The sequence below is a fragment of the Alosa sapidissima genome, chromosome 7 (genome assembly GCF_018492685.1).
Source record: "Alosa sapidissima isolate fAloSap1 chromosome 7, fAloSap1.pri, whole genome shotgun sequence".
Taxonomy (NCBI): Eukaryota; Metazoa; Chordata; class Actinopteri; order Clupeiformes; family Clupeidae; genus Alosa; species Alosa sapidissima.
The window spans coordinates 17426393-17449836 of NC_055963.1; the positions used below are offsets into that span (position 1 = coordinate 17426393).

The window sequence follows — 23444 nt, forward strand, 5'->3', positions numbered from 1 at the left end:
GTCTCCCTCTCGCACGACGGTTATTCGCTGAATTGTTTAGGGACGAACCCCGCCACGTTTATCTGCTCGTCAAACATGGCTAGTCACGATGCCACTGGCCATCTGTGACGAGAATTTGATTAGGTAAGTCTTTAGGGGCTTTGAGCCTAAGGAAAATTCAGTTCAGTGATGTCCAAAATGATGACAATAATGGTGAGGTAATTAAGTAATTGCAAGTATTGGGTGGAGAAAACATTAAAAACTTGAAACATCTTTCAGGCTGTCCCTCCTCCCCCTTTTTGAGTATTGTGATACAAACAATTATCATGCCTGAGACAAGAATTTTCAATTTTTTTTTAATTAGTTTAATCAAAAGAAAATTATATACATAGTAAACAAACAATAAATACATTTCTCTTTTGTCCCGTACCCTCCATCCACTTCCTAGAAGGCTGTAAAGCGCGGCCCTGGTGTGGCGATGATCTCACTGTAGGGGGCGCTCTGGTGCAGGTCCAGGGCACCCTGCTTCCTCAGCACCAGCAGGGAGAAGAACATGGCGGCCACCTCTGAGCGGGAGCTTCCCTGACACAGCTCCTGCAGGCTGAACATGGCGTTGGGCCGCGGGTCACGACCCTAACGTAGACACACGCGCACACACACACACACGTCAGCATATAAGGAGTGGCATACACATCGATGCATAAGCAGAGACAAACATAAATTAGCACTCAAGAAGAAGCACACACATATACACTACTCGACATACATCAGGTGACATACACATCAGCCCACACTAGCAGAAAACACACACACACACAGACATGTGTCAGCATACAAGGAATGACATACATCAAGCAGAGTCCAACGTCAGCAGTCAAAAAGAAACACATACACTCAGTCAAACACACACACACACACACACACACTCAAACACACGTCAGCATATAAGCCTTATATTATAAGGAGTGACATACACATGCACACACACAGACCAGCACACACGAAGAAACACACACAAAAGCATGGAAGCACGGTATCACCACCTCAATACACAAACTGACATACACACTAGGTCTCAAGCAGAAAGACCTACCTTCACATCACTTTCACATCAGCAAAGCAAATGCACACATATTCATCAGCTTATAAGCAGAGAAATACACAGACACACAAACTGGTCACACACACACTCTCCTCTCTATGTTCTCCACACATGTGTATGGACCCTTTCAACAATAAAAACAAAAACAATGCTTGAACGTTCTATTTGGGCCCCAATCTACTTCCTCTACATTAAGATAACATATGGAATGTTAAAAAGGAAGTCTTGTGGGGCCAACTATGATGCTGATAATGGAACTCTCTTGAAAGGGTCTATAAGGATATAAGGACAAGTTACACAAAGACTGAGGCACAGGCAGACATATGAGCACAGTTTTGTCAGCAACCAGCCAGCGTGCGACACTTAAACATCAACCCCGTAGTGCTTAACCATGTAACACCTACAGTTGCAGCCTTTTCATTTTTAATAGCTAGTGCTGGAGAAGTTCAAAATGCAACACACTCGCGCTGCATTATCACATCACCGCGACTAACGGGAGCAGCTTAAAAACCAACAGCAGTGCTGCCCTTTCTCGTGAAATGTTTCATTTGAATTCTAATTACTGCAGCTGCCACAAACTACCACTGAAAATGAGGGGAGAGAAACAAATGCAACTGATATTTTTGTGTGAGAGTGTGAGAGAGTAACCTTTAAGATATGTTTTCAGCCTCCCACACACACACCCACACACACTCTCTCACACACACACACACACACACACACACACACATTTCTCAGCCTCTCTTAATCTCCACAGACACACACCACACATAGACACACACACGCACATGTGCGCACACCCACACACACACACACAGATGCACGCTCACACCCACACACATACACACACACTTAAATCCACCCTGTAGTGCTCAATGCTACCACACAGTGGCTGATGACAATTAATGAGTAGGGTTTAGAGCAGATGTGATAGGCACTTGATTGGTTCTTACTTTGAGGGCCTGGAGGAGTCTCTGAGCTCGGCTCGTAAGCCTCTTCTCTTCCATGTCTTCACTGTTCTGATCCAACTGTGGAGAGAGAGAGAGAGAAAGAGAGCGAAAGAGAGAGAGAGAAATGGTGATACAAATCACTCACGTACCATAAATATTCCACACAGCAGCACCAGACTTTCTAATGAAATGACCAGTAAAAAACGTATAAGCAAGGAAAGCAATTTCTGCAAGGAGAATTTTGTAGGTAATATTTTGTCCAATCCAATCTCCAACACTATTACCAACCAGATTACCTCTGGAATGATAAAAACACACAACACATATCTCAAGGTACAAACAGGGAAACTGGGAAAACTGAAAACAGTAAAACACATTTACACATTTTCAAAAACACAAAGCAGAGGGTTCTAAGTGCAATCATCATGTGCAAAAGAGAATAAAAACACACCTGAGGTAAAGTTAAGTGTTTGGACATCACATACCAGCTCCTTACAAGGTCAACATTAAGACACACTTCTTCCTTCCTATTTTAAAAATATACAACATTATGTCCTTCTACCATCATAGCTTCTAATTATGTTCTCTTAGGGCCAGGACAACCAACTGCCCTTGCAGAAAAAAAAAGGCTCAGACACACTACAGCAAAAAAGGTGTTCCCATGGTACTGGACGGAATAACAGGATAACTATTTATTTGGCTTGTTCATAGACCCTTTCAATCTGTTCCTAGAGGTCTTCCGGTTTTATCGTTCAAAATCAATGCAAATAAGTTGTAATTAAAAGGTATTGGACTTTAGTGGAGTACCCCATAAAATGTCAATTTAAAAGCTGTTGTTTGTTTGTTTATCTCCGAGTTACCATTAGCTCGGTGTTGTTTTCTGTACCACCAGAAATGCAGTGGGAATTCACGTTTCTTGATGTAGTTAAAAGGGTCTATATTAAATCTGTCCCTCTTGAAATATACAACTATTACTACTATTCTTTTATAGTTCTTTTGTCAATATCGGTGATATTGCTGGCTGTACTGACTGTTATTAATGTTGTTTTCAGAATAAGAATACAGAGACTAGAGGTTAGGGATACCAAGGCACTGAGATGGCTGAGAATGAGCAAGTGTGTGTGTGTGCGAGATGAAAAGAAAAAGAAAAACAGACTGAAAGACAAACAGAGGTTAGAGAGAGAGAGAGAGAGGGAGATATAATTGAGTGTATGTGTGTGTGTGCGCGTGTGTGTGTGTGAGGGGTCATTCTAGCTCAGCTCAGATTGTCCAGACTGCAGAGTCAGAGGGGATGAGTAGCATAAAATTCAACATGACAGCTGACTCTCACCGCTGTGTGTGTGTGCGTGTGTGTATATGTGTGTGTGCACGCGATCATGTGTGTATCTAAGAATTTCGTTCTTGCATGTGTGTATGTGTGTGTGTGTGTGTGTGTGTGTATGTGTGTGTGCACGCGATCATGTGTGTATCTAAGAATTTCGTTCTTGCATGTGTGTATGTGTGTGTGTGTGTGTGTGTGTGTATGTGTGTGTGCACGCGATCATGTGTGTATCTAAGAATTTCGTTCTTGCATGTGTGTGTGTGTGTTTCGTTCTTGCATGTGTGTGTGTGTGTGTGTGTGTGTGTATGTGTCAGCATACAGCATCATGTGTCTGTCTGCCTGTAAGTATGGTGTGTGTGCATGAGCGTGAGTGTTTGTCAGTGTGTGTATGTGTGTGTCAGTAAGTGTCTCGTATGTGGTATGAGCAAGTGTGTGTGCCTGTGTCAGAGAAAGTGTGTCTCTGACTGTGTATGTGTGTGTGTGTGTGTGTGTGAGTGTGTGTATGTAATGCTTAATGCTGTGACAGCTCCCTGCCTGAAGCCACCAGGCAGTGATGATGACCCCTGATAACCTGTCTTCAGTTTCTCTCTCCCTCCGTTTCTCTCTTTCTCTCCCTCCATCTCCCTCTTTATCTCCCTCCGTTTCTCTCCCTCCGTTTCCCTCTTTCTCTCCCTCCGTTTCCCTCTTTCTCTCCCTCCGTTTCTCTCCCTCCATTTCTGTATCTCCTCCTATCATCCTTCCCCCTCTTCTACTCTTCCCTGATTCTGTCCATTCCCCCTTTGGCCACCTCTCATCACCTTATCTTCTTTGGCAGGTTTCTCATTCCCTCATTTCTCCCACATCATATCACGTCACATTATTTTTGTACAAATTCAACGACCTTTACAACTTTTTAATACCTCTAAAAGCAAAAAAATAAGACATTTACTGCAGTAAAAGAAGTCACCGAACTTGACTAACTGCACACTGTTATTGCATTTTATTGAATTTACCTGTAAATAACAGTGCACATTATCTAACATAAGTGCACATGATATATGAGAAGTGAGACGTGAACTGATAGATAGATAGATAGATAGATAGATAGATAGATAGATAAAAAGATAGGTAGACAGATAGATAGCCTTTATTGTCATTGTACAGTTGCCTGTGCAATGAAATTAGGGTTGCTACATCTGATAAAGTGCATTTAGGGTAAAAACAACAAGAAACTTCTCATTCATTGATTCCACATCGGTGTTGACTGGAGGTGTCGTGGGCCTTAATCAACGACACACCAAGGGCAGAGAGTGCCCACCTGATGACCCCAATGAAGCGTTTATCCCTCTCCCACTCAGGACACCAGACAAGAAGCAGTGCTGATTATTAAAGGGATTGTACCATCAAGTCCTGTAAGCTCTACTTAATTAAATTACCTCTCATCCCTTTCTCTTCCTCTGCAGGCCCCTCACTCCCTCTACCCCCCCTGGGACCCTAGAGTGGGTCTGACAATTAACATTTATTTATATTTAATGGGGAATGATGTCATGGGGTGAATTTGTGAGGAAAGGGCTTACAGTAGCTTACATGATGTGCTATAATTATTTGCTCAAGCAAAACCATAATAATGTGCTGTCTCTATTAATTCGCATGATAAAATCCATGTTCTGATGTATGATAATGTGATTTACAAATGCATATGCTGCCACTACACCTTTACAGGATAATTTTCCGTTTATGTTATGGTTACAGGATTTAGCAGACACTTTTGTCCAAAGTGACTTACAATTAAAACAATACAATAGTTAAATGTTATGTATATATATAATGTACATAATAATTTATGTATTATGTATGCATAATATATGTATGTATGCATTTGCTAATATGATTTTGATGTGACTATAATTATTATTATTATTATTATTATTATTACATTACATTTAGCAGACACTTCTTGACCAAAGTGACTTACATATGTTAGCTATATTACAAGGGATCACATTGTCCCCGGAGCAACTTGGGGTTAAGTGCCTTGCTCAAGGGCACAACGGTGGAAGCCGGGAATTGAACCGACAACTCTCAGGCTACTGCACGCTAGCCCAGCTCCTTAACCACTACACTACCACCGCATAAATACTCTGAGTCAGCTGAAGAATCACACATGCAGCACAATAACGGCCCCACGCATTTTGTTCCTTTAGGGAAAAGGCTGTTAGAAATGTCATCCATTTATAGCTTAGGTCATTATCTTTTCTCAGACGGAGCCAAGGGCTGTGCAGGAATCCACTAAACTATTTCATATTGTATTTTTCCCCTTGTATGTATCCTGTAAATTTTTTCCTTTCTATGTGCCTCATACATACATTCTCGCATTGTACTGTATGTAGCTCACACATTTTCATAGTGTAACTGGCTCTTTGGATAATTACTACTGAACCTCCGCCCCCCCACCTTTTTCAATAAAGTGGGCAACATGAGTCAGACATTGGACAGCACTGTGTGGGTGGACGGCTTGAGGCTGAGAACAGGTAGTGTGTGTGTGTGTGTGTGTGTGTGTGTGTGTGTGTGTGTGTGTGTGTGTGTGTGTGTGTGTGAGTGTGAGTATGTGTGTGTGTATATGTGTATGAGTGTGAGTATGTGTGTCTGTGTGTGTGTCTGTGTGCGTGTGTCAGAAAGTCAGTGAGTCTATTGACAGACTGTGAGTGTGGTCAATGACCACTTGTATGTATTGTTCAAGATAAGAATAGGTGTTTATTTGTGTGTGTTTATTTGTGTGTGTGTCTCAGACAGAGTGTATGTGCATCAGCTTAAGTGTGTGTCAGTGAGAGAGTGTGTGTCTCTGTGTGTGTGTCCTGACAGGCTGTTAGAATGGAGTAGAATCCCTAATGTGTCTGCCCTCTAAGAGAGAACTAAAAAGACTGAGAGTCAGTGAGAAATAAAATGGTTATTCTTGGCTGTTCTAATTACGCAGGCATCAGACTGTTATTTTTACCTCACTGTAATAATGTGTGTGAATGTGCAGCAAAGTTACCTGACTTTTGGGTGTTGGTGTCACTGAGGATGGCATTTCTCCGTCCACACCAGACGCATGGACCAGCAAAGAGTCCTCCGACACAGGATCAGGTGGGGAGAACACCTGGGGGAGAGAGACAGACAGAGAGAGAGAGAGAAAGAGAGAGGAGAGAGAGAGAGAGAGAGAGAGAGAGAGAGATGAGGGAGAGAGAGAGACCGAGACAGAGAGAGAGAGAGATGAGGGAGAGAGAGAGAGAGAGGTACTGGGGAGAACATGAAAATCAACTTTTTCACCAGCTCCTCCATGAGCCTGGGGTCTGACAAAAAAAAAAAAAAACTCCCTGAAGAATACTGGGGATGGGGAAAGTGAAAGAGAGAGAGAGAGAGAGCCACATAGTCCTACTGTAGTTCTAGGACTCCTCTAATCGTGTTTTTTTTTTTAACAATGCTGCTCTTCCTCTTGCACAACCCCTGTACTGGACACACAGGATAATAAGCCCATAAGCCCTGGTGTGCCTCCTCACTACCCAAACACTCTATCTGATTCTCTCAGCAGACAGTAGAGAATGATTGAATGACTAAAATTACTTTAGAAAGCCTGGACAGAGAACACTCAATAGTGAGCTATCCAGTGAGATAGCGTTCTTCATTTCAGCTGCTTTGCCTGAGGTGGCTGATGTGACAGTGAGTATGTTTACATGGACATAAATATTCCGATATTAAACCGATTAAGACAATATTTCGAATAAGACGCTGCCATGTAAACAGTATTTTCTGATTCCCGATCCCTTAACCCGAATAAGGTCATAGTCACATTATTGCTGTGCATATAAACATAGTCAGTGGGCTTACGTTGTCTCTATGTTCACTGGAGGGCAGGTGGACGATGCTGGGTTCCTCCAGCTCCTCTTCAATTGGTGGCGGCGACACTTTGCTCTGGTCCGCAGACTCCTGCAGCAGACTGGGCTCCTCCGTGGGGAAGATGGACGCCTCACTCACTTCTGCAGAGAGAGTCATGGGCTAAATCTCGAAGGCTCCCCTAAGGTCTAAGCTACACCAGGCGCGTTACTGAAGCGTTCCGTTCGCGTAGCGTCTGCTGCATCAATTAGCTGCCACTATAATCAATGGAAGTAGCTACACCAGACGTGACAGCGGCGCGTACGTTCGAAAAAAATAGAGTTTGAAAGGCTGTAAGGGTTCAAAATGCTAAAAACAAGAATGGTACCTGTTGCCTATCCTTAAATCAACATTTCAACAACAAAAACGTGTGGTAAACATGTTTCCATTTCCTTTTTTATGGTCGTTTACTGATATTTTTTTCAAGATTCCAGCCTCCCTCTGTGTTTCACATCACAATGCTATGAATTGTTGATCATTCCTTTGAGTAAAGTCTGCATAAATGCAGACTGAAGGGCACAGAAAGAGTGCAACCGAGTCCTCACACACAATTACACTCCTCCCAATTGCTCCTACCCTCTTGATGCTGGTTCCTCATCCTCTCTGGGTCACTCTCCTCACCCACCTCCTCTGACGGTGGTTTCCGGGGAAACACGTCTCTAGGGAATATCTGCATGGGTAAGAATGGAAGCATTTAGCGTCATTGGCGACGGCATGTGTGACATCATAATTACAGGTGGCAATTGCAGGCCTAGAGTTATATATTCTCACAACATGGACAGGATTTCTCTACAATGTTTAATTTAACATTAGCAGTGGAGGCATTGGATAAACTTACTACAAATGAGAACAAAATGTTAACAAGTAGCACATATTTGACAGAAGACCTGATTATGTTATGCATGTGTGAGTACCAGCCATCTCCCACCCCCACACACACAAGCACACTAACACACACTGTTCTTCCACTCCATCAGTTGACTAGTGTGTGTGTGTGTGTGTGTATGTATGTGTATGAGTAGGTGTGTGTGTGTGTGTGTGTGTGTATAGGACACTCCCCATTCACCTGCAGCAGGTCTGGATGGTACACAGCCGGGAGGCAGTAATGTCTGAAAAGCCATTCTACCGCTCCGCTGCTCTTCCATTCCATCAGCTGTCGGGTAGGCGGGGCCAGGTCCAGGGCTGCTGTGAGATCATCGGATTCCTGCAGCATGTGCCTCATTTCCTCATTGGTCAGTTCCTTCCTCGCGTCCACCATCAGCCTCCTCTTCTTCTTCCCTTTCTTCTTCTCCAGAGTCGCTGCCCAACCCACAAACACATTACTGGGATTCACTGCAGAATTGACTGTAGCTGAAGTTATTAAAGTATTTATCAGGTCCTTTGTTTTATGTGACTTACAAACCATTTGCTTAAAAAACAGTAAAAATGACAAAAATGAAGTAATAAGCACAATGAAATTAAATTCAATCAAATTTAAAACTATTGTGTCTTATTATTGTAAATTAAATAAGAGATTGTTTACTTTCTTAGTAAAAATAATTTTGTTAAAGGTATACTTTGCAGGTTTAGGTATTTTTGGCGAGTTTAGAGCTCCCTCTAGAGTCGCGATGTATTTATATGTTACTTTGCTATTGTAAACAGCAAACTTCTTGCGACTTATCCCCCCTGTACACAATGCAAATGCTTTTGTTGTGGATGTGAAGGACTAACAACAGGCAAAAACTATCTCTAAACTAAGTGCTATATCTACTGACAAGGTAATGTTTCACGATTCTCGCGAGTTTTGGCGGGGCGCCGCTCTTGGTAGTTGCATGGTAGGGGTGGGCGATATATATCGTCTGCGATAATATCGTGATTGTTGTTTTAACGATGTGCAAATTGACATTATCAAGTATTTAAATTACTTATGGGGAAAAAACACTCAAAATTACGCATTGAAGACTCATACATTCCCAGGAGGTGTATGCTGGAGAAGCCCCTGGCTGCAGCAGAGCAAGTGTCACGTGATCACTAGTGGGTAACAACGTTGTCACACTCACGCCAAATGTTTATTTTGTGCAGCGAGAGTAGCCTACTTGGGATTTTATGCTGCTACTTCTGTTCAAGTAGCATTGATGGGACAAGTCACGTTTTTTCCCACTTGGTATTATATGGAGAGAAAACATTAGCCTTTGAGTATTTTAATAGTCAGTTGTAAACAAAGAACTATTCTCATGTAACTCTTTTGTAAATGGACTGAAGTTCGCTCTAAGTATCTACGTTTACCGATTATGCTAACTGTTAGCATCTCTATGGGATTTCTCATATACATTAGCCATAAGCTAACACATTAGTTTCTATTCTGTAACTTGGAATGCTAGCCTACATGATTGCTCTTAAACTGCTCTTGAACTTCAGCTTCAGACTTTCTCTTGGGAAACGGCCTATTCATCTTCTCTAATGTAGCTGGCTAGACCATGTCATTGTCACACACAGAATTGGAAATGTGTCATAGAGTGACAATGCATTGGTTGATTTGGTTAAAAAGTCACAGGTTAGGTTATTGGTTATTATTGTAATGATGCTATTCATAAATAATGAGCTGTAAAGTAACTCAGACTTTAACAAAAACAATGTTTTAAAGGATATCGACTAATTATCGTTATCGTCAAAATATCGAGATATTATTTTTTGTCCATATCGCCCACCCCTATTGCATGGCTGGTTTTCTCGGTAGGGACTCGCTACGTCTATGCTGTATAGCTATGCTAGGTGAACGATTCGCCTATTACAAGTTCGTTTACCAACTGAATTGACTTCATAAAGGTGTAAATCTTACATAGTGTACCTTTAATTTAAGAATATGTGGTGTAAAAGACAAACATATACAGTAGTTTATGTTGCTTCAGTATGAATTCTTGCATGAGACCAGAGATGTAAAAGATGTGAACTGAAAATGTTAATGGATTTTTTTCTGTCAATTTAACTCATTAAAACTTGTATCAAACTAGTGTCTGTCTATGCTGTCAAACATGGATTAGTTATGTTCCCAGTGTTATATTGGATGTCATCACTTTATAATATATGATATATCAGAATATTCTATTACTATTAAGCCCACACAACCATGTTTTCCTGCACCATACAGCTTTTCTACTGGGAGGTTTACAACTTATTCTGTCAATTTACCCATGTTTGTCACTAAACCACATAGGCCTACTTGGAATACCCCTCAGATGCACTGATCTCACTTAAATGTTTATGGAACCTTTCTGTGAATAATGCTGTTGATGGAACTTTTCTGTCAACTGTGAACTATATTTAACTCATTAAACTTGTATCAAACTAGTTTTGTCTATGCTGTCAAACATGGATTATGTTCCCAGTTTTGATATCGGACGTCAGGTCACTTTATATCATATATCAGAATATTCTATTACTGTTAAACCCACTATGAATATTAAAATACACTAAATCATGTGTCCTGTATCATAGCTACATGTATGACCTTTGCAGCAAAAAAAAAACGTGTGAGAATCTGTTCGGTATTCAGTGAGATATGATTAATTAAGTGCGCTGACAGCTCATCGCACCGGCCAAACAGATTACACTGAGTGGAGTGGATGACCGGTCCAAGATGGCGGCTCCACGTCTCGTCAGCACTAGTAGGGAGTAGCGGTCGATGCAGCGTCTATGTATTCACCTTATTCAGCCCCGCCCATTTTTTTAAATTCCACGTTGTCTTTAAACTTCCGGTCGGCTAGCTACGTCTAGTTAGCTTCATTGGGATAACACGGCAGAAGAGGATAGAGAGGCTAACTTACAGAACAGCCGCTCCAAAGTCAGTTTTTTCCTAACTTCAGATAGGAAAGCTGTATAACAGAAATGTCTTAAGTCACCAAAATCCTAAATAAACGTTCCTAACTTTAGGATGACCCATAATATATGATGCCAGTCATCTCGATAGAGCTCTGCTATCTCAATGTATCGCAATGGATGTACTGCTCAATCGGAAGTTCGGAGACAATGTGGGCAAAGCTAGCGCCCCCATGTTTGCGTGCGGAATAAGGTGAATATTATGTCAGAGAATGTCTAATAAGACGGGCTCTGATTATGTCTATGACTAGAGCGGCTTCATTGCTCCTTCTACGGTGTAAAGTAGGTAGCAATAGCATTTTCACAACAGCAACACCTCTGTTTAGGAGAATATTGCAACTAGTGTCGCGACCACCCGACCACCACGCGCAAAATGGTTAAAATGATGCGCCTGTGACGTCACATTGTCGCATGACAGGTAAAGTTAATTAATGATCACAAATGTTTAAATAATGACAGTGGATCTAGTTATATGTGATAACAATGTGTAGTGGGCAGTGGAATAACTATTGGTTTCCGTTTGTGGTGACTGCTGACTGAGATAAGGGATGAGATTAAATAGATCCTGGAACTTAGCCTGGTCTGGAGCAGGCTAGCGCCATAGAATAAATCGCCATGGTGACTTATACCATAACATATCATGCTGCCCCCTATCCCACTTTTCTGCAACTGGATCACGGATAAATTGAGCCAGGATAACCAAGATATCCCGGCTTAATCCCTTATCCCAGTTTTGTGCAATAGGCCCCTGATCTACCTGGCTTAAGAGCTGTGCTAATTAGAATCAGCTGATTAAGTGAATGGTTGGGAAAAAAATATGGCAGGACTTTTACTTTCTGAAGCTGGACTTTTACACCTCTGGAATTTAACATTGTGTTGTAGGGATGTCACGGTTACTGGTGTAACGGTAAACCACAACAAAATTCTTGACGATAACAATTACCGTTTTGATTTTAATTATCTTAATTACCGTGGCGCGAAAAACGTCTTTTGAATTCTTTCCAGCATCATCTGAGTCCCCCAAAGTAGACCCACAGGCGTAGCATGCAACTAGGGCTTGTTATGTGCTTGCCACTACTACGCATATTTCAGGATGACTGCAAACACAGATAGACTAGATTTGTGGATCTGTGGTGCATTTTCGCAGGCCTACTCTCACAGGAATGGTTCTCCGTTGAATCTACCAATTGTATGGGGTAGGATAAGTGACATAACACTTTTGAGCGTTTTAACTTTTTTACCACTCGTCTTATATAGCACAGATGAATTAGGTTTAATTGAAAAGTGTTTAAATCATCCTGGCTTTCCTTTATGGTAGGCTAGTTGTGAGCAACAAGCACGCCAAGATACAGCTTCAATCAAAGTTGATAGATCAAAGAGTTACAGCTTTATTTAGTGGGCAGCAACTTTAACTCAGTCGCCAGCCCATCTAACTTCTATTGGTTTTGCGTATGCGTTTTCTCTCAACATGTAGGCTACCTAGTAACAAAAAGGGAGCCTTTTGCTCTTAAAGGAGCCACACTACTTTTATGACACTATGCTATGGGCTCTTTGCACGTACGTCTAGTTTGGTTCCGGTGGTGCCAGGTGTGTTTGAACCTGCCCTTATGTAATTAGTGTCTACACGGACCCGGTTGGGTGTTGCACCTAGTAAATCAGCACGTTGTGATAAAGAAGGATTTATGGAAGTTAAAATTGTTATTATTGGACAAACAAGATATTCAGTGTTGGAGTGTTAGGAGCAGATTATAACAGAAGTTGCCCTTACAACACAGTTAACGCTCCACCGGAAATAAACCGCCCATTCTGTTGAATCAGAAACATTTTCAGCACATTTAAAAAATACCGCGACAATATCGACAACCGTGATAATTTTGGTCACTATTATTGTCATGTTGAATTTTCATACCGTTACATCTCTAATTGTGTGTGAATGTTTACAAATGAAATTACCCATCTACTACCCACACACAGAGTCTGGCTACTAAACAAACACAATGTAAAGTGGCTTACGTGTCATTGGAACTGGCTCAAGAGCGAAGAACTCTGCCTCATTCTCCACCAGAACCGTCTCGTTCATTGTACCGACAGATACAACAGTGGGTGCATGGGGACTACAGGGTTCAACTTGCACCTCCAAATCATTTGAACCCGCATCTGTCAGAACATTTGGATATTGCCCAAAGTTATGTTACAACATTGCACATGATTCCTTGGGATACTAGGCCTCTTTAGAACACAGAGGATGAACATTTAAATCTGTGAACTAATCTGTGAAGTTGCAAGTGCAATGTCTGTGAAACTGAATTTCCCTTAATAAATAATAAACTTCTTAACTTCTCATACAAAAAGGCATAATGTTAAGAGCAACAATGTTAGGAGCAAGGACATAACACACACAGCTAATGCAGTACTCGGTTGAGGGATTTACGTATAAGTGTAATTCATGCATACCGATGGCCGTTGGAGGTGGAGTCATTGGGACCTCATGATATGAGTCAAAAATATCTGTGAATCCATCCTTACTGGCCTCTATCATAAAATCTGGACAAAAAACATAATAGTGAAAAACACCACAACACACGTCAGAGAATAAATATTTTCAACTGATAAACAAGCCTGCTCTTCAGGCCCCATTCGGCCCAAAGTCGATGCACATCTGTAATAAGTACCTACCAAGCAAGGTGTTCTCCATCCCTTCGTCACCAAACCCCTCAAACTCTGACTCCCTCTCCCCTACAAGAGACAGGGAGAGGACAGTTCCATCATTGTTCACAGAAAATACCCACACTTATTGTGTTAAGATGGATCACTGATTGTGTGAGTCTGCACACAAGACGGGCTGGTTTTAAGATCAACAGTCACAATTCATTATAGCCAGAAGAAGAAGAAGAAAAAAAAAAACAATCCCTGCCTTATGTTACATTTTAACAAGAAAAATGAACCAGGGGATAAATGTTTAACGAAAAAAAAAGATACACAAGTAATAAAAAGAATTATTATTATTTGTTATTAAGAATTATTATTAAATTATTATCATTTGAATCATGAAAAGACAACTCGTAGCGCAAATTACGGTTTGATATCTTCAACATAGAGGAACAGTTGAACAGTGAAAGTATCTTAATGGAGAATTACGGCGATTTTTCACATAAATCTGTTTCTCGAGTATTGTCGGTACAAAAAACCCTGAAATCAATCGCTTCTACCTAGTTTCGAGGTGTTGCAGCCAATAGTGCTAACATAGGGGCGCATGAACATTGTAGCTGCCTGGCAGCTCTAGCTGTTGGCTGCAATAACTTGAACTAGGTAGAACCGATTGTTTATTTATTGTTTATTGTTTAGGTGTTGTTCACCTAAAGATCTGCTGCTGAAGTTGTCCATCATGAGAGGGAATCCCCCGAAATCTTCCCTGAGTGTTATCTCCTCAATGCGACTCTGGTTCAAGGAGATATCAACTATGTCCTCAAACATCCTGAAAATAGACACATTCCCACATTTCAAAACTAAACCTCAGGCCTAATGATCAAACTTTCATTAAGTAACATAAAACATTATTTTTAACAAAAACTTGTATGGTAGTCATTACATAACAGATACACTGTCTATATCCATAACATAATACAAGGCATATGATTCTTTCACAGTGATCCATTGGCAAAACAAACACAAACAAAAAAAACATACTTTGGGTCAGGCAGTTCAGAATCAAAGTCAGTGAAGTCTTCTGGGAGTGTAATGGATCTTAACCGGGCTTCCCTACCATCTTCAGGCAAGTCAAGTTGACCTGAAGGCACAAGAAGATAGCAAACAACTACTAACCTTCCCTACACATTTATTTTCTGGTGTCCATTTCAAAAGAATGTCAAAATAGAGTCTATAACACAATATACTGGTGGTTTATTTCAGTTTCTCCAATATGGAGCAAATAAGTCATCAACACATCTTATGTCAAACTGAGCATAAGAAGAATTGGATGACACAGGCTTTAGATATTACCTGGCCGAAAGGCAACTTTGATGTTGACCACAGCTTCACTGCAGTCTGCTAGAAGATACTTGGCTTTCCGTGAATAAATTCGCACCACTCCAAGAAGCAGATGTCCTGATGTTCTCAAGCCAATCTTTATCTACAGTAGGAACATCACACCCCCCCCAAAAAAAATATTTCTTTGTTGATATAACTACAAATAATGTTGCTACTACACAACAATGAGTCCTGACTCCTGTCACTGTCAACAATCACCTATGTAAACAACAATTTAGTTAAGTAAACAATGGCCACTGCAGTTCTTAGCCAAATACCTTACCTGAGGGCAAATTATATCTTGGATGGTCGTCTCTAAGTTACATTCAAACACATGAGCTTTGGTAATTTTCTTCTCCCAGTGACAAGCTAGCCAGATCCTGGCCAGAGTCCCACGGTTGGAGGTAAACAGTTGTGTGTAGAACTGCATGTTTCAATTTCTCTTAACTGTCCTGTCAAAGAGAAATACTACTCATGTTAGTACAGTGGTTCTCAAACATTTTCTGTCATTCCCCACTTTGGAGATGGAGAAAGCCCCACCTAACCCCATCAACCTGGCAAAATGGTAATGTGATTCCCCCCCATGTTTTTTTCCCCCATGTTATATTTCCCGTCTCAGTCCGCTGGATCAGATGTTATTTTAATCCATATGCCGGTCTGTTTATGACTGTTCATCGTGCCCCACCTGTCATGTCTCTATTCCCCACTAGTTAGTAATAGCCTACCTGTGCAAAGCCATAATGTCATTCTAATATAATGTAATAAGTTATGATGACAGCCAGCTAAATTTAACTTCTCCTAACCTTGGGTGAGTGAGTGGTGACTTCATCTTGTCTAACACATGAAAGAAGTTGGCTGGTCAGCTAATGTTGACTGAGTTAACTTCGGGATAATTAATACAGTATAGAAGTTGCTATTCTATATGGTCGTGGTTTCTACATAAATTCTACATACTACTGTATTTGCTTTTGTTTTTATCCAATACACTGACATTACAGAAACTGTTGGTTGGTACAGCTCGATATAATATAATGGCCAATCATACAACATGTTAGCCTACAACCAGAGATTTTAAACGCAACACATATAGCGGGAATTTGTTCTAGCTAACATTAGCCAGCTAGCTAGCAGGCTAAAGTTAGCTCAAGCTACAAAATTAAGCAAACAAACTAAAACGAAAATAATGTTTAAGTTACAATTAGCTTAACAGGTTGTGTACGACCACAAACCCCCAAACAATGAAGGAATTAAGATAAACGGCTAAAATAAAAGATATGTCCATGAATATCTTTTCATACACTTCCAGTTAAGGTTTATGCTTACCTGCAAACCAAGTGACAGGTCGGAGCTCGCGACGCGACGCGCACCCGCCTTGTTTTTGTATTGGTTAAATTGCGCATGTTCAGACATTGTCTTTCACCTTTCAAAAAGGACTCCTGCCAGATCATGTTAGACACTGCCAAAAAGGGACACCCTTGCGTGGTTGGGAGGGACTCCCCCACTTGTCAGGTGTGCAAAGGGAAACTAAAATGATTATTTCTTTCTTTCTTTGTTTAACTAGGAATTGTTAGTATTCATTCAGTAAGCAATGTCATTAACAGTTCGAAGCCAAGTGCAGTATGGTCGGTTATCTCGTTGCATTTCCGTCATCTGCCGCAGAATAAACAATGCTTAAACACTTTTAAATCAATGTTAATAAATACAAACAACTGTGTTGGTGTGAAATGTCTTGGAGTAAAGATGCTTTCATTTTTTGAGATTTGCGCCATAAAAAAACTCTCCATGACGATAGATGGCGATGATGATGCGTTTCTTTTTCTTGTCAGGGGTGGCGGCAAAAAAAAATAAGTCACTTTTTGTACTAGATAACGTTACTTCCTTTCTTACTGTGTACCGTTTTCGTTTACAGGAAAAATGAGTCTGTCAAGAGCTGTAACAGACAACTGTTCCTTTAGCTGCATGGAAAGGGTGTCAACTCTCACTCGAAATGGCTAAGTTAAAACAAAGATAGGCTAATGGAAGCAAAAGAGTTATTGCAACGTTTCGATACTCGCTCGCGCTTGTTGCTGGGAGCTCTCCTCTTGGGTTCAGCTGGAGTTTCTAAAGCGTTGAAAGTGTTCAATCGTCAACGCATTTCGGATTCTGATTTTCCGCTGCGTAATCTACTGGAAAGGCTGTGCCAAGGAGAACCCTGTTTAGATAGGGAGAGCCAAGCACTGACATCGTAAGTACAAAATTGTTTAAGTTGTACCACTAGACACGACAACATTTTATCACTCACTTAATTTCACCTCTCTTTAACTTTAACGTTCCTTCTGGTGTCAGTTTAGCTAACACGTTTTATTTTTCTTCTTCAAGAAAACCTTTGGTGTGCTTGTTTCCTGTGTCATTCAAATGGAGCCTCTTGTGCTTTCTACACCTCGTACATACCATCCTACCAAAACACTGCATCCTAAGTTTGATAGACTGTTTGAGCCAAGAGGGAAATGCAGATCCATGGACTGCTGCCCTGGTTGGCCAGCTGCACCGAGACATACTAGAGGGAGGTAGCAGGGAGATTCTGACTCCACAGTGCAAAAAGAGTGTGAGAGAACTTTGTGACCAATTCAAGGGCACTGGTCGAAGTGGCGGATGGTCCTCTTACTTCGCCAAAACGGAGATTTGCCAAACGGACACGGTCCCCCCAAGTCAGCTACAGAAAAGGAAAAGTGGGGAATTGGATGTGGACTCTAGCCACGAGGGACAACAGAGGAAGAGGATGAAGATGGAACTGCCCAACTCTGGTGGTGGTGTAGGCCTACTGGAGGAGGCTGCGGGAGAGACGGAGGTGTCACCAGCAGATGAGTCTCCTCAGGACCAAACTCCTGCTGATGATGCAGTAGCATCTCTGTTGCCTCCACATGACTCCAGCTCTGTTATTTTACCAGAACACATAAAGGTGAAAGCTTTTGGAGAAGTATGCTTAACCCTTAAAGGTGTAGGTTTTTGAACGTTCTAAGTTCCGCAACAATTGAAGGTTCTAAAATTCTATGTTGAATTCAATGAACCCAGATATTCTTTAGAACGTTCATTTCTCAACATTCCCGTCAGGTGTGACGGTACTCCTTTAAGGGTTAAAACATGGCATCATTCAGCTAACACAAAACTCACAACAATACAGCATTTTGCTTTAATTAATGTTGAACAGTGACTTGTTTTGACTACTGATGCTCAACATTGATGCTCAATACTGATGCTTGCTTTACAGGCTGCAGTTTCAGTAATTAAGGAACTTCTAGAGACTGAAATGGAGGTGAGATACTTTCACCTGGAACCACAAAAGTTTGTCATCTCACTGATTCCTCATACTGATAACAAAACCTTTTTTTTTTTTGTGGTTGTCCTGTTTAGTGGGATCAAAGCACTGTGGCCACCCTTGGAGTGCTGAATGAATGTGACCCTGGTCAAGTCAGTATGCTTATGTTGTGTTTGTGTGTTAGCAGTCTTTGATTGATTGATTTTCTTTGCTAGCCTCCCATGTCCAAGTTTTTGAGTTGGGTGCAGGACTGTGCTGCTGTCGAGCAACGCAGGTTATGGCTTCCAGGGCTTAAAGTTAAAGCCTCCAGGCCTTAAAGTTCTCTGGCACTGTGCCTGATTTCAGGCAAGGGCCAGGCTGTTTAAGATTTGAAAATTAATAATGCATATACAGGTTTCAAAATGTCTGGTAACTTCTGAAGTTCTGAATCAGGCATGGTAATGTCTCTTACTGTAAGCCCTGCACCTCTGCATCCTACTCCATCTCCTCTATGTGCAGGTGGACATGCTATGGGGGCTGCTGCAGCTGGCCGAGGTGCCAGAGCAGCCCTTAGCCCAGTTCTGCTCCTGCCTGCTGGCCCTGTCTCCAGACCTCAGCCACAGCGTGGCCGCCGCCCTCATCAGGAACCTGCTGCTCAACAAGGTCCCTAGAGAGAGAGAGAGAGAGTGTGTGAGTGAGAGTGAGTGAGCGAGAGTGAGTGAGTGTGAGTGAGTGTGAGTGAGTGTGAGTGAGAGTGAGAGAGAGAGAGAGAGAGACTTATATGATAGTAGGATGTATGTATGGTTGGGAGCTATTTCTGAGAATCATCTGTTCTTAGAGAATCGTCAGAAACATCTACAGTGAATCATCCATAGTTAAATAGATAGCATCCATACAACTTAAACTTCTTACAACACTTAAACTTATCTCACAATAAATATCAAATAATATCAATGAATATTAGGAACTTTGTGACATAGCTATTCGTTCCTCTGTAATCAATGACTATAAAAAAAACTACAATATTCAATCATAAGTATGTGCTCCTTCCCACAGATTGTCTGTTTGTCAGAGCCAGCCTCCCGGTTGTTGTCGTCGGCCGTGTCATCAGTGTGCGCCCGCTACCCCAGGCCCATGTGCCAGGAGGTCATCAAACCTGTTCTGGAGGGAGACCAGACAGGTCAGTTGGCCAGGGCGCAGTTGGCTCTGGTGCTTAGTTGCTGTCGATCTGTGTTTGTGTGATGTCCTTGTCTGTTAGGCATTTCTGTTGTCTCTGTTTGCTGGTGTGCACTGTTTGCTAAGTATTATTTTTGCCATGGGACGTTCATCTGTGAAAGTGAATATACCGTACAGTGTTGTGGAACTGAATTTCCCCTTGAGGAAACCAACTAACAAAACACTGTTTGTGTTAAATGAATATCTATACATTTCTTAATACTCCTTGGCTTAATCTCTGCAGACTGCATTTGTAGAACTGTCATTTACCATACTTATTTTCTTCATATGGCCTGCATGTTAGCTAACTTGATTAGAGTTTATTTGGTGGTTGTGTATGCTTTCAGGAACTGTTCAAGTTGAACTAATCTGCAGACTTATAGAGGATTCCCTGGAGCCCCAGTATAGACTGCTGGTCTTTGGGTAAGATCATTTGTCTCTAAAAAGTCTAAATGTATTGTAGAAGGAAGTGTTACTCCTGGAGAAAAAGATCAATTTATCACAATTAGGGATGCAGTTATATCGGCCTAACATCGGTATCATTTCTGTACAAACACGTAAGAAACATGATGCTTTTTGGCCTCTGTTAGGTGGTAACTAGTGTAATGACAGAAATGTGAACTGTATGAGATATGTGGGGGAACCTTCAACAACAATTTATTCAGAAGTCTTATTTTGGTATTCATCCTTAAATGTTATTTCATATTTTATTCTGCCCCACTTGTAAATTTTGGGAATTTCTGTGCTTATGAATTCTCTATAGACTTGTAGTTTGTTGCTGACCCTCATTAAAAATTAAAATGATTATTTAAAAAGTATGTTGAACAGAATTTCACAATCGATGCATCCCTACACACAAAAGCTCACATATTTTTGACTCAACTGAAGTTTTGTCATCCAGTTTTAGTAGTACACTTTTTTTTTTATTTCCTGTAAATTGTCATTTTCTAATCTTTGCAGAATGACTCTCTCTGGATCCTGGAATGAGAGTATACTCTCTGTCATCCACTGTCTTCTGGAGACAAGGGTAAGACATGTGAAATGATACAGAATGATAGATTTTTTTAAGGAGCCTGCTCAGATCATACGAAACTCATTCAAATAAGCGGTATGTGCTGGGTTCAGCAAAAGGTTGCCACCACAAGTACACATTGTTATAGTTCAATAATGTGTGTGCAAGGGCTAGCTGAGCGTCAAGCTGCCCATTGAAAATAATGGATTTCAGAGTGCAGCGGTGCCGTTGTCATATCCTATGGCTGAATCCTAAATGTCATCCCTAAGCTTTAAAGGAGAATTCCGGTGTGATATTGACCTAAAGTGTATTGAAACATGATACCGAGTGTGAACGTATGTCTCATAGCCCATCTCGGCTTGTCCCCTGCACTCCAAAATCTGGGGCTAGTTAGCCGATGCTACCAACAGCTTTTTCAGTAGTGGTGCTTCGGCATCGGGCTAGCCATGCAAATAAATCACTGTTTTAGCACTGGTAGTTTACTTACAAGACGATTTATACAGACAGTATCTTCACGAAGTTTAGCGTTTGCAGCCATCTTGAATTTAGTCACGATAAGTCGAGCAACGAGTATGAATGAACAGGTATGATAAGGGATCAGATTCCAAAAATAATTCAGTGGAAATGTATGGATTCCAGTTTCTTCCAGTAGCAGCAATTCCACTGAATTATTTTTGGAATCTGATCCCTTATCATACCTGTTAATTCTTACTCGTTGCTCGACTTATCGTGACTAAATTCAAGATGGCTGCAAACGCTAAACTTCATGAAGATACTGTCTGTATAAATCGTCTTGTAAGTAAACTACCAGTGCTTTTTCAAAGTTTTCAATGTCTCGTTTTAAATGTCAGGGCCCTCGGAAGTCTACCAATGAAGTGTGGAGATACATTGAGCCTCGTAAATGGGTGTAAAACAGTGATTTATTTGCATGGCTAGCCCGATGCCGAAGCACCACTATTGAAAAAGCTGTTGGTAGCATCGGCTAACTAGCGCCAGATTTTGGAGTGCAGGGGACAAGCCGAGATGGGCTATGAGACATACAGTACGTTCACACTCGGTATCATGTTTCAATACACTTTAGGTCAATATCACACCGGAATTCTCCTTTAAGCCCAGAACCCTCACACACTTAACTGACATCCATCGTAAGTGATCAGGTTTGCGAGGGTGTAAGGGTTCAGAACGCTAATAACAGGAATGGGGCAGCACCTGTGACCTGTCATTAAATTGACAACACAAAAACGTTTCCGTTTTATTAATGCCAGTTGTTTACTCCCTTTGGATAACCCTGTGTTTCACGTCACAACGCTATGAATTGTTGGTAATTCGTTCATAGATGCCGAATGGCGGAGACACAACAGAAAGGGTGTGAGCGAGCCCTCAAGCACTTCACAATTTTGCAGTGGGACAGCCCTAAGCCCTCACGAAGTTAGCGTAAACCCGCATCAAAGTGTGTGTGAGTGCATGGCCTATGTGTAAGGCGCTTTTGGGCCCTAATTTAAAGCATGGACAAAGTGCAAGGTCTAACAGCTGCACAATACCACATGTTTGCTATAGTTCATGTGCAAGAACTTTCCTTATTGACAGACTTTGCACTTTGCCTACCATTTAAATTAGAGCCCATTTAAATTGATTTGCTGTAACCATAATAGATTGTCATCAAATGTGTGGTGTACTGTAGGTGTAAGCTGTAATTTTCCATATTCTCCACAGTTGGAATTGACAGAGGAATGTTTCACACGGTTCACGAACCAGCTCAGCAGTCAGTCGCCAAGTTTTGTCAAGTCCATGAAGTTTGCCAAGATGCTGCTCACAGTGCTGACCAAATACCAGAGCCATGTAAGCTCCTACAGCACTACACAACTTCTCCACAAGATGGTGCTCTTCACACATCATAGCAGGAAAATGACAGTGACCCCAAATCAGGCTGTACAAGTAACTCCCTGCTATGTGTTTCTTCTGTCGTATCAGGTTAAAGGTGGCTGCAGACACACTCTATCCTGCTGCCTAGATGCTAATGGAACATTTCTGAAGAAATCCCTTCAGGCAGCACTCAAACGGATTTCCCACTAATGAGGGATCTCAAGTAGAAACTCCACAGCATCAACAACTGATGGACACTGTAGTTGTTTCTTGAAATGAACACTAAGGAGAAATATAATGTGTTTATAGTAAAATGATTGTGTTTAAATGGGTTTTTATTACGTTATCTGCTGCAGGCCTACACAAATGCCTGCAGTGTATAACTTTTACACTGTCTCGATCTCTGTGCACAACTCTGTTTTCTCTCATTGCCATCTTAACTCCCTCCCACCCTCATAGTCCTCCCTCTCAGCATATCAACTCATTTATGGACATTTTTATGGGGATTTATTATTTAACAATACACAGAGGACAATTCACAAATATTTTCGGTGATCCACAAATAGTTCACTATCCACATGCCTGTATTTATTTATCTGTGCTGTGTAAATTCATATCCACAAAAATACAAAGCGAATTGTACTTGTGAAACAGGTTTTGCACATTTGTTGATCCTGTCCATTTGTGGTTTGTGTCATTTGTGATTTGCCTTTTATTTATTTTGCATATTTGTCCATTAATCAAGTCATATCCACAACAATACAGGGCATTTTGCAAATATGCATAACTTGCTCAGTACAGTGCCCTCTACATTTATTGGTACCCCTGGTTAAGTTCAGTCTACAAATTTAGTCGCTCACTGTCGATGTCCAGAAGGGTGGCTTTATATAGACCAATGGGTCAAAGTGGGATAAGTACACTTACTGGGTCCCAGGTTAACCTAGTGGCAATGATGA

The 23444-nt window shown here is 41.3% G+C and overlaps 2 protein-coding genes across 3 annotated transcripts; one reads left to right on the forward strand and one right to left on the reverse strand.

The window, feature by feature from the left end:
* Positions 1 to 366: 366 nt before the first annotated feature.
* On the reverse strand, positions 367 to 16544 carry rad21l1 (RAD21 cohesin complex component like 1). The gene is made up of 14 exons (XM_042098485.1): positions 16448 to 16544; positions 15408 to 15576; positions 15098 to 15227; positions 14786 to 14885; positions 14455 to 14573; positions 13775 to 13834; positions 13553 to 13642; positions 13112 to 13255; positions 8310 to 8542; positions 7820 to 7913; positions 7199 to 7347; positions 6366 to 6470; positions 2035 to 2109; positions 367 to 612 (listed from the first exon to the last, which is right to left on the reverse strand). Exons 2-14 carry the CDS (start codon positions 15552 to 15554, stop codon positions 424 to 426), a joined length of 1635 nt encoding a protein of 544 aa, XP_041954419.1. The 5' UTR covers positions 15555 to 15576; positions 16448 to 16544; the 3' UTR covers positions 367 to 423.
* fance (FA complementation group E) lies at positions 16544 to 23139 on the forward strand. 2 transcript variants are annotated; one of them, XM_042098488.1, is made up of 11 exons: positions 16544 to 16633; positions 17034 to 17348; positions 17483 to 18062; positions 18372 to 18416; positions 18515 to 18571; positions 18918 to 19061; positions 19455 to 19578; positions 19961 to 20036; positions 20574 to 20640; positions 22339 to 22464; positions 22597 to 23139. In XM_042098488.1, the coding sequence occupies exons 2-11, from the start codon at positions 17140 to 17142 to the stop codon at positions 22696 to 22698; spliced, it is 1530 nt and encodes a 509-aa protein (XP_041954422.1). In that variant the 5' UTR covers positions 16544 to 16633; positions 17034 to 17139; the 3' UTR covers positions 22699 to 23139. The 2 variants fall into 2 exon arrangements, with proteins under 2 accessions (XP_041954422.1, XP_041954420.1); XM_042098486.1 differs by lacking the exon at positions 16544 to 16633 and having other exon boundaries at positions 16924 to 17348.
* Positions 23140 to 23444: the final 305 nt, after the last annotated feature.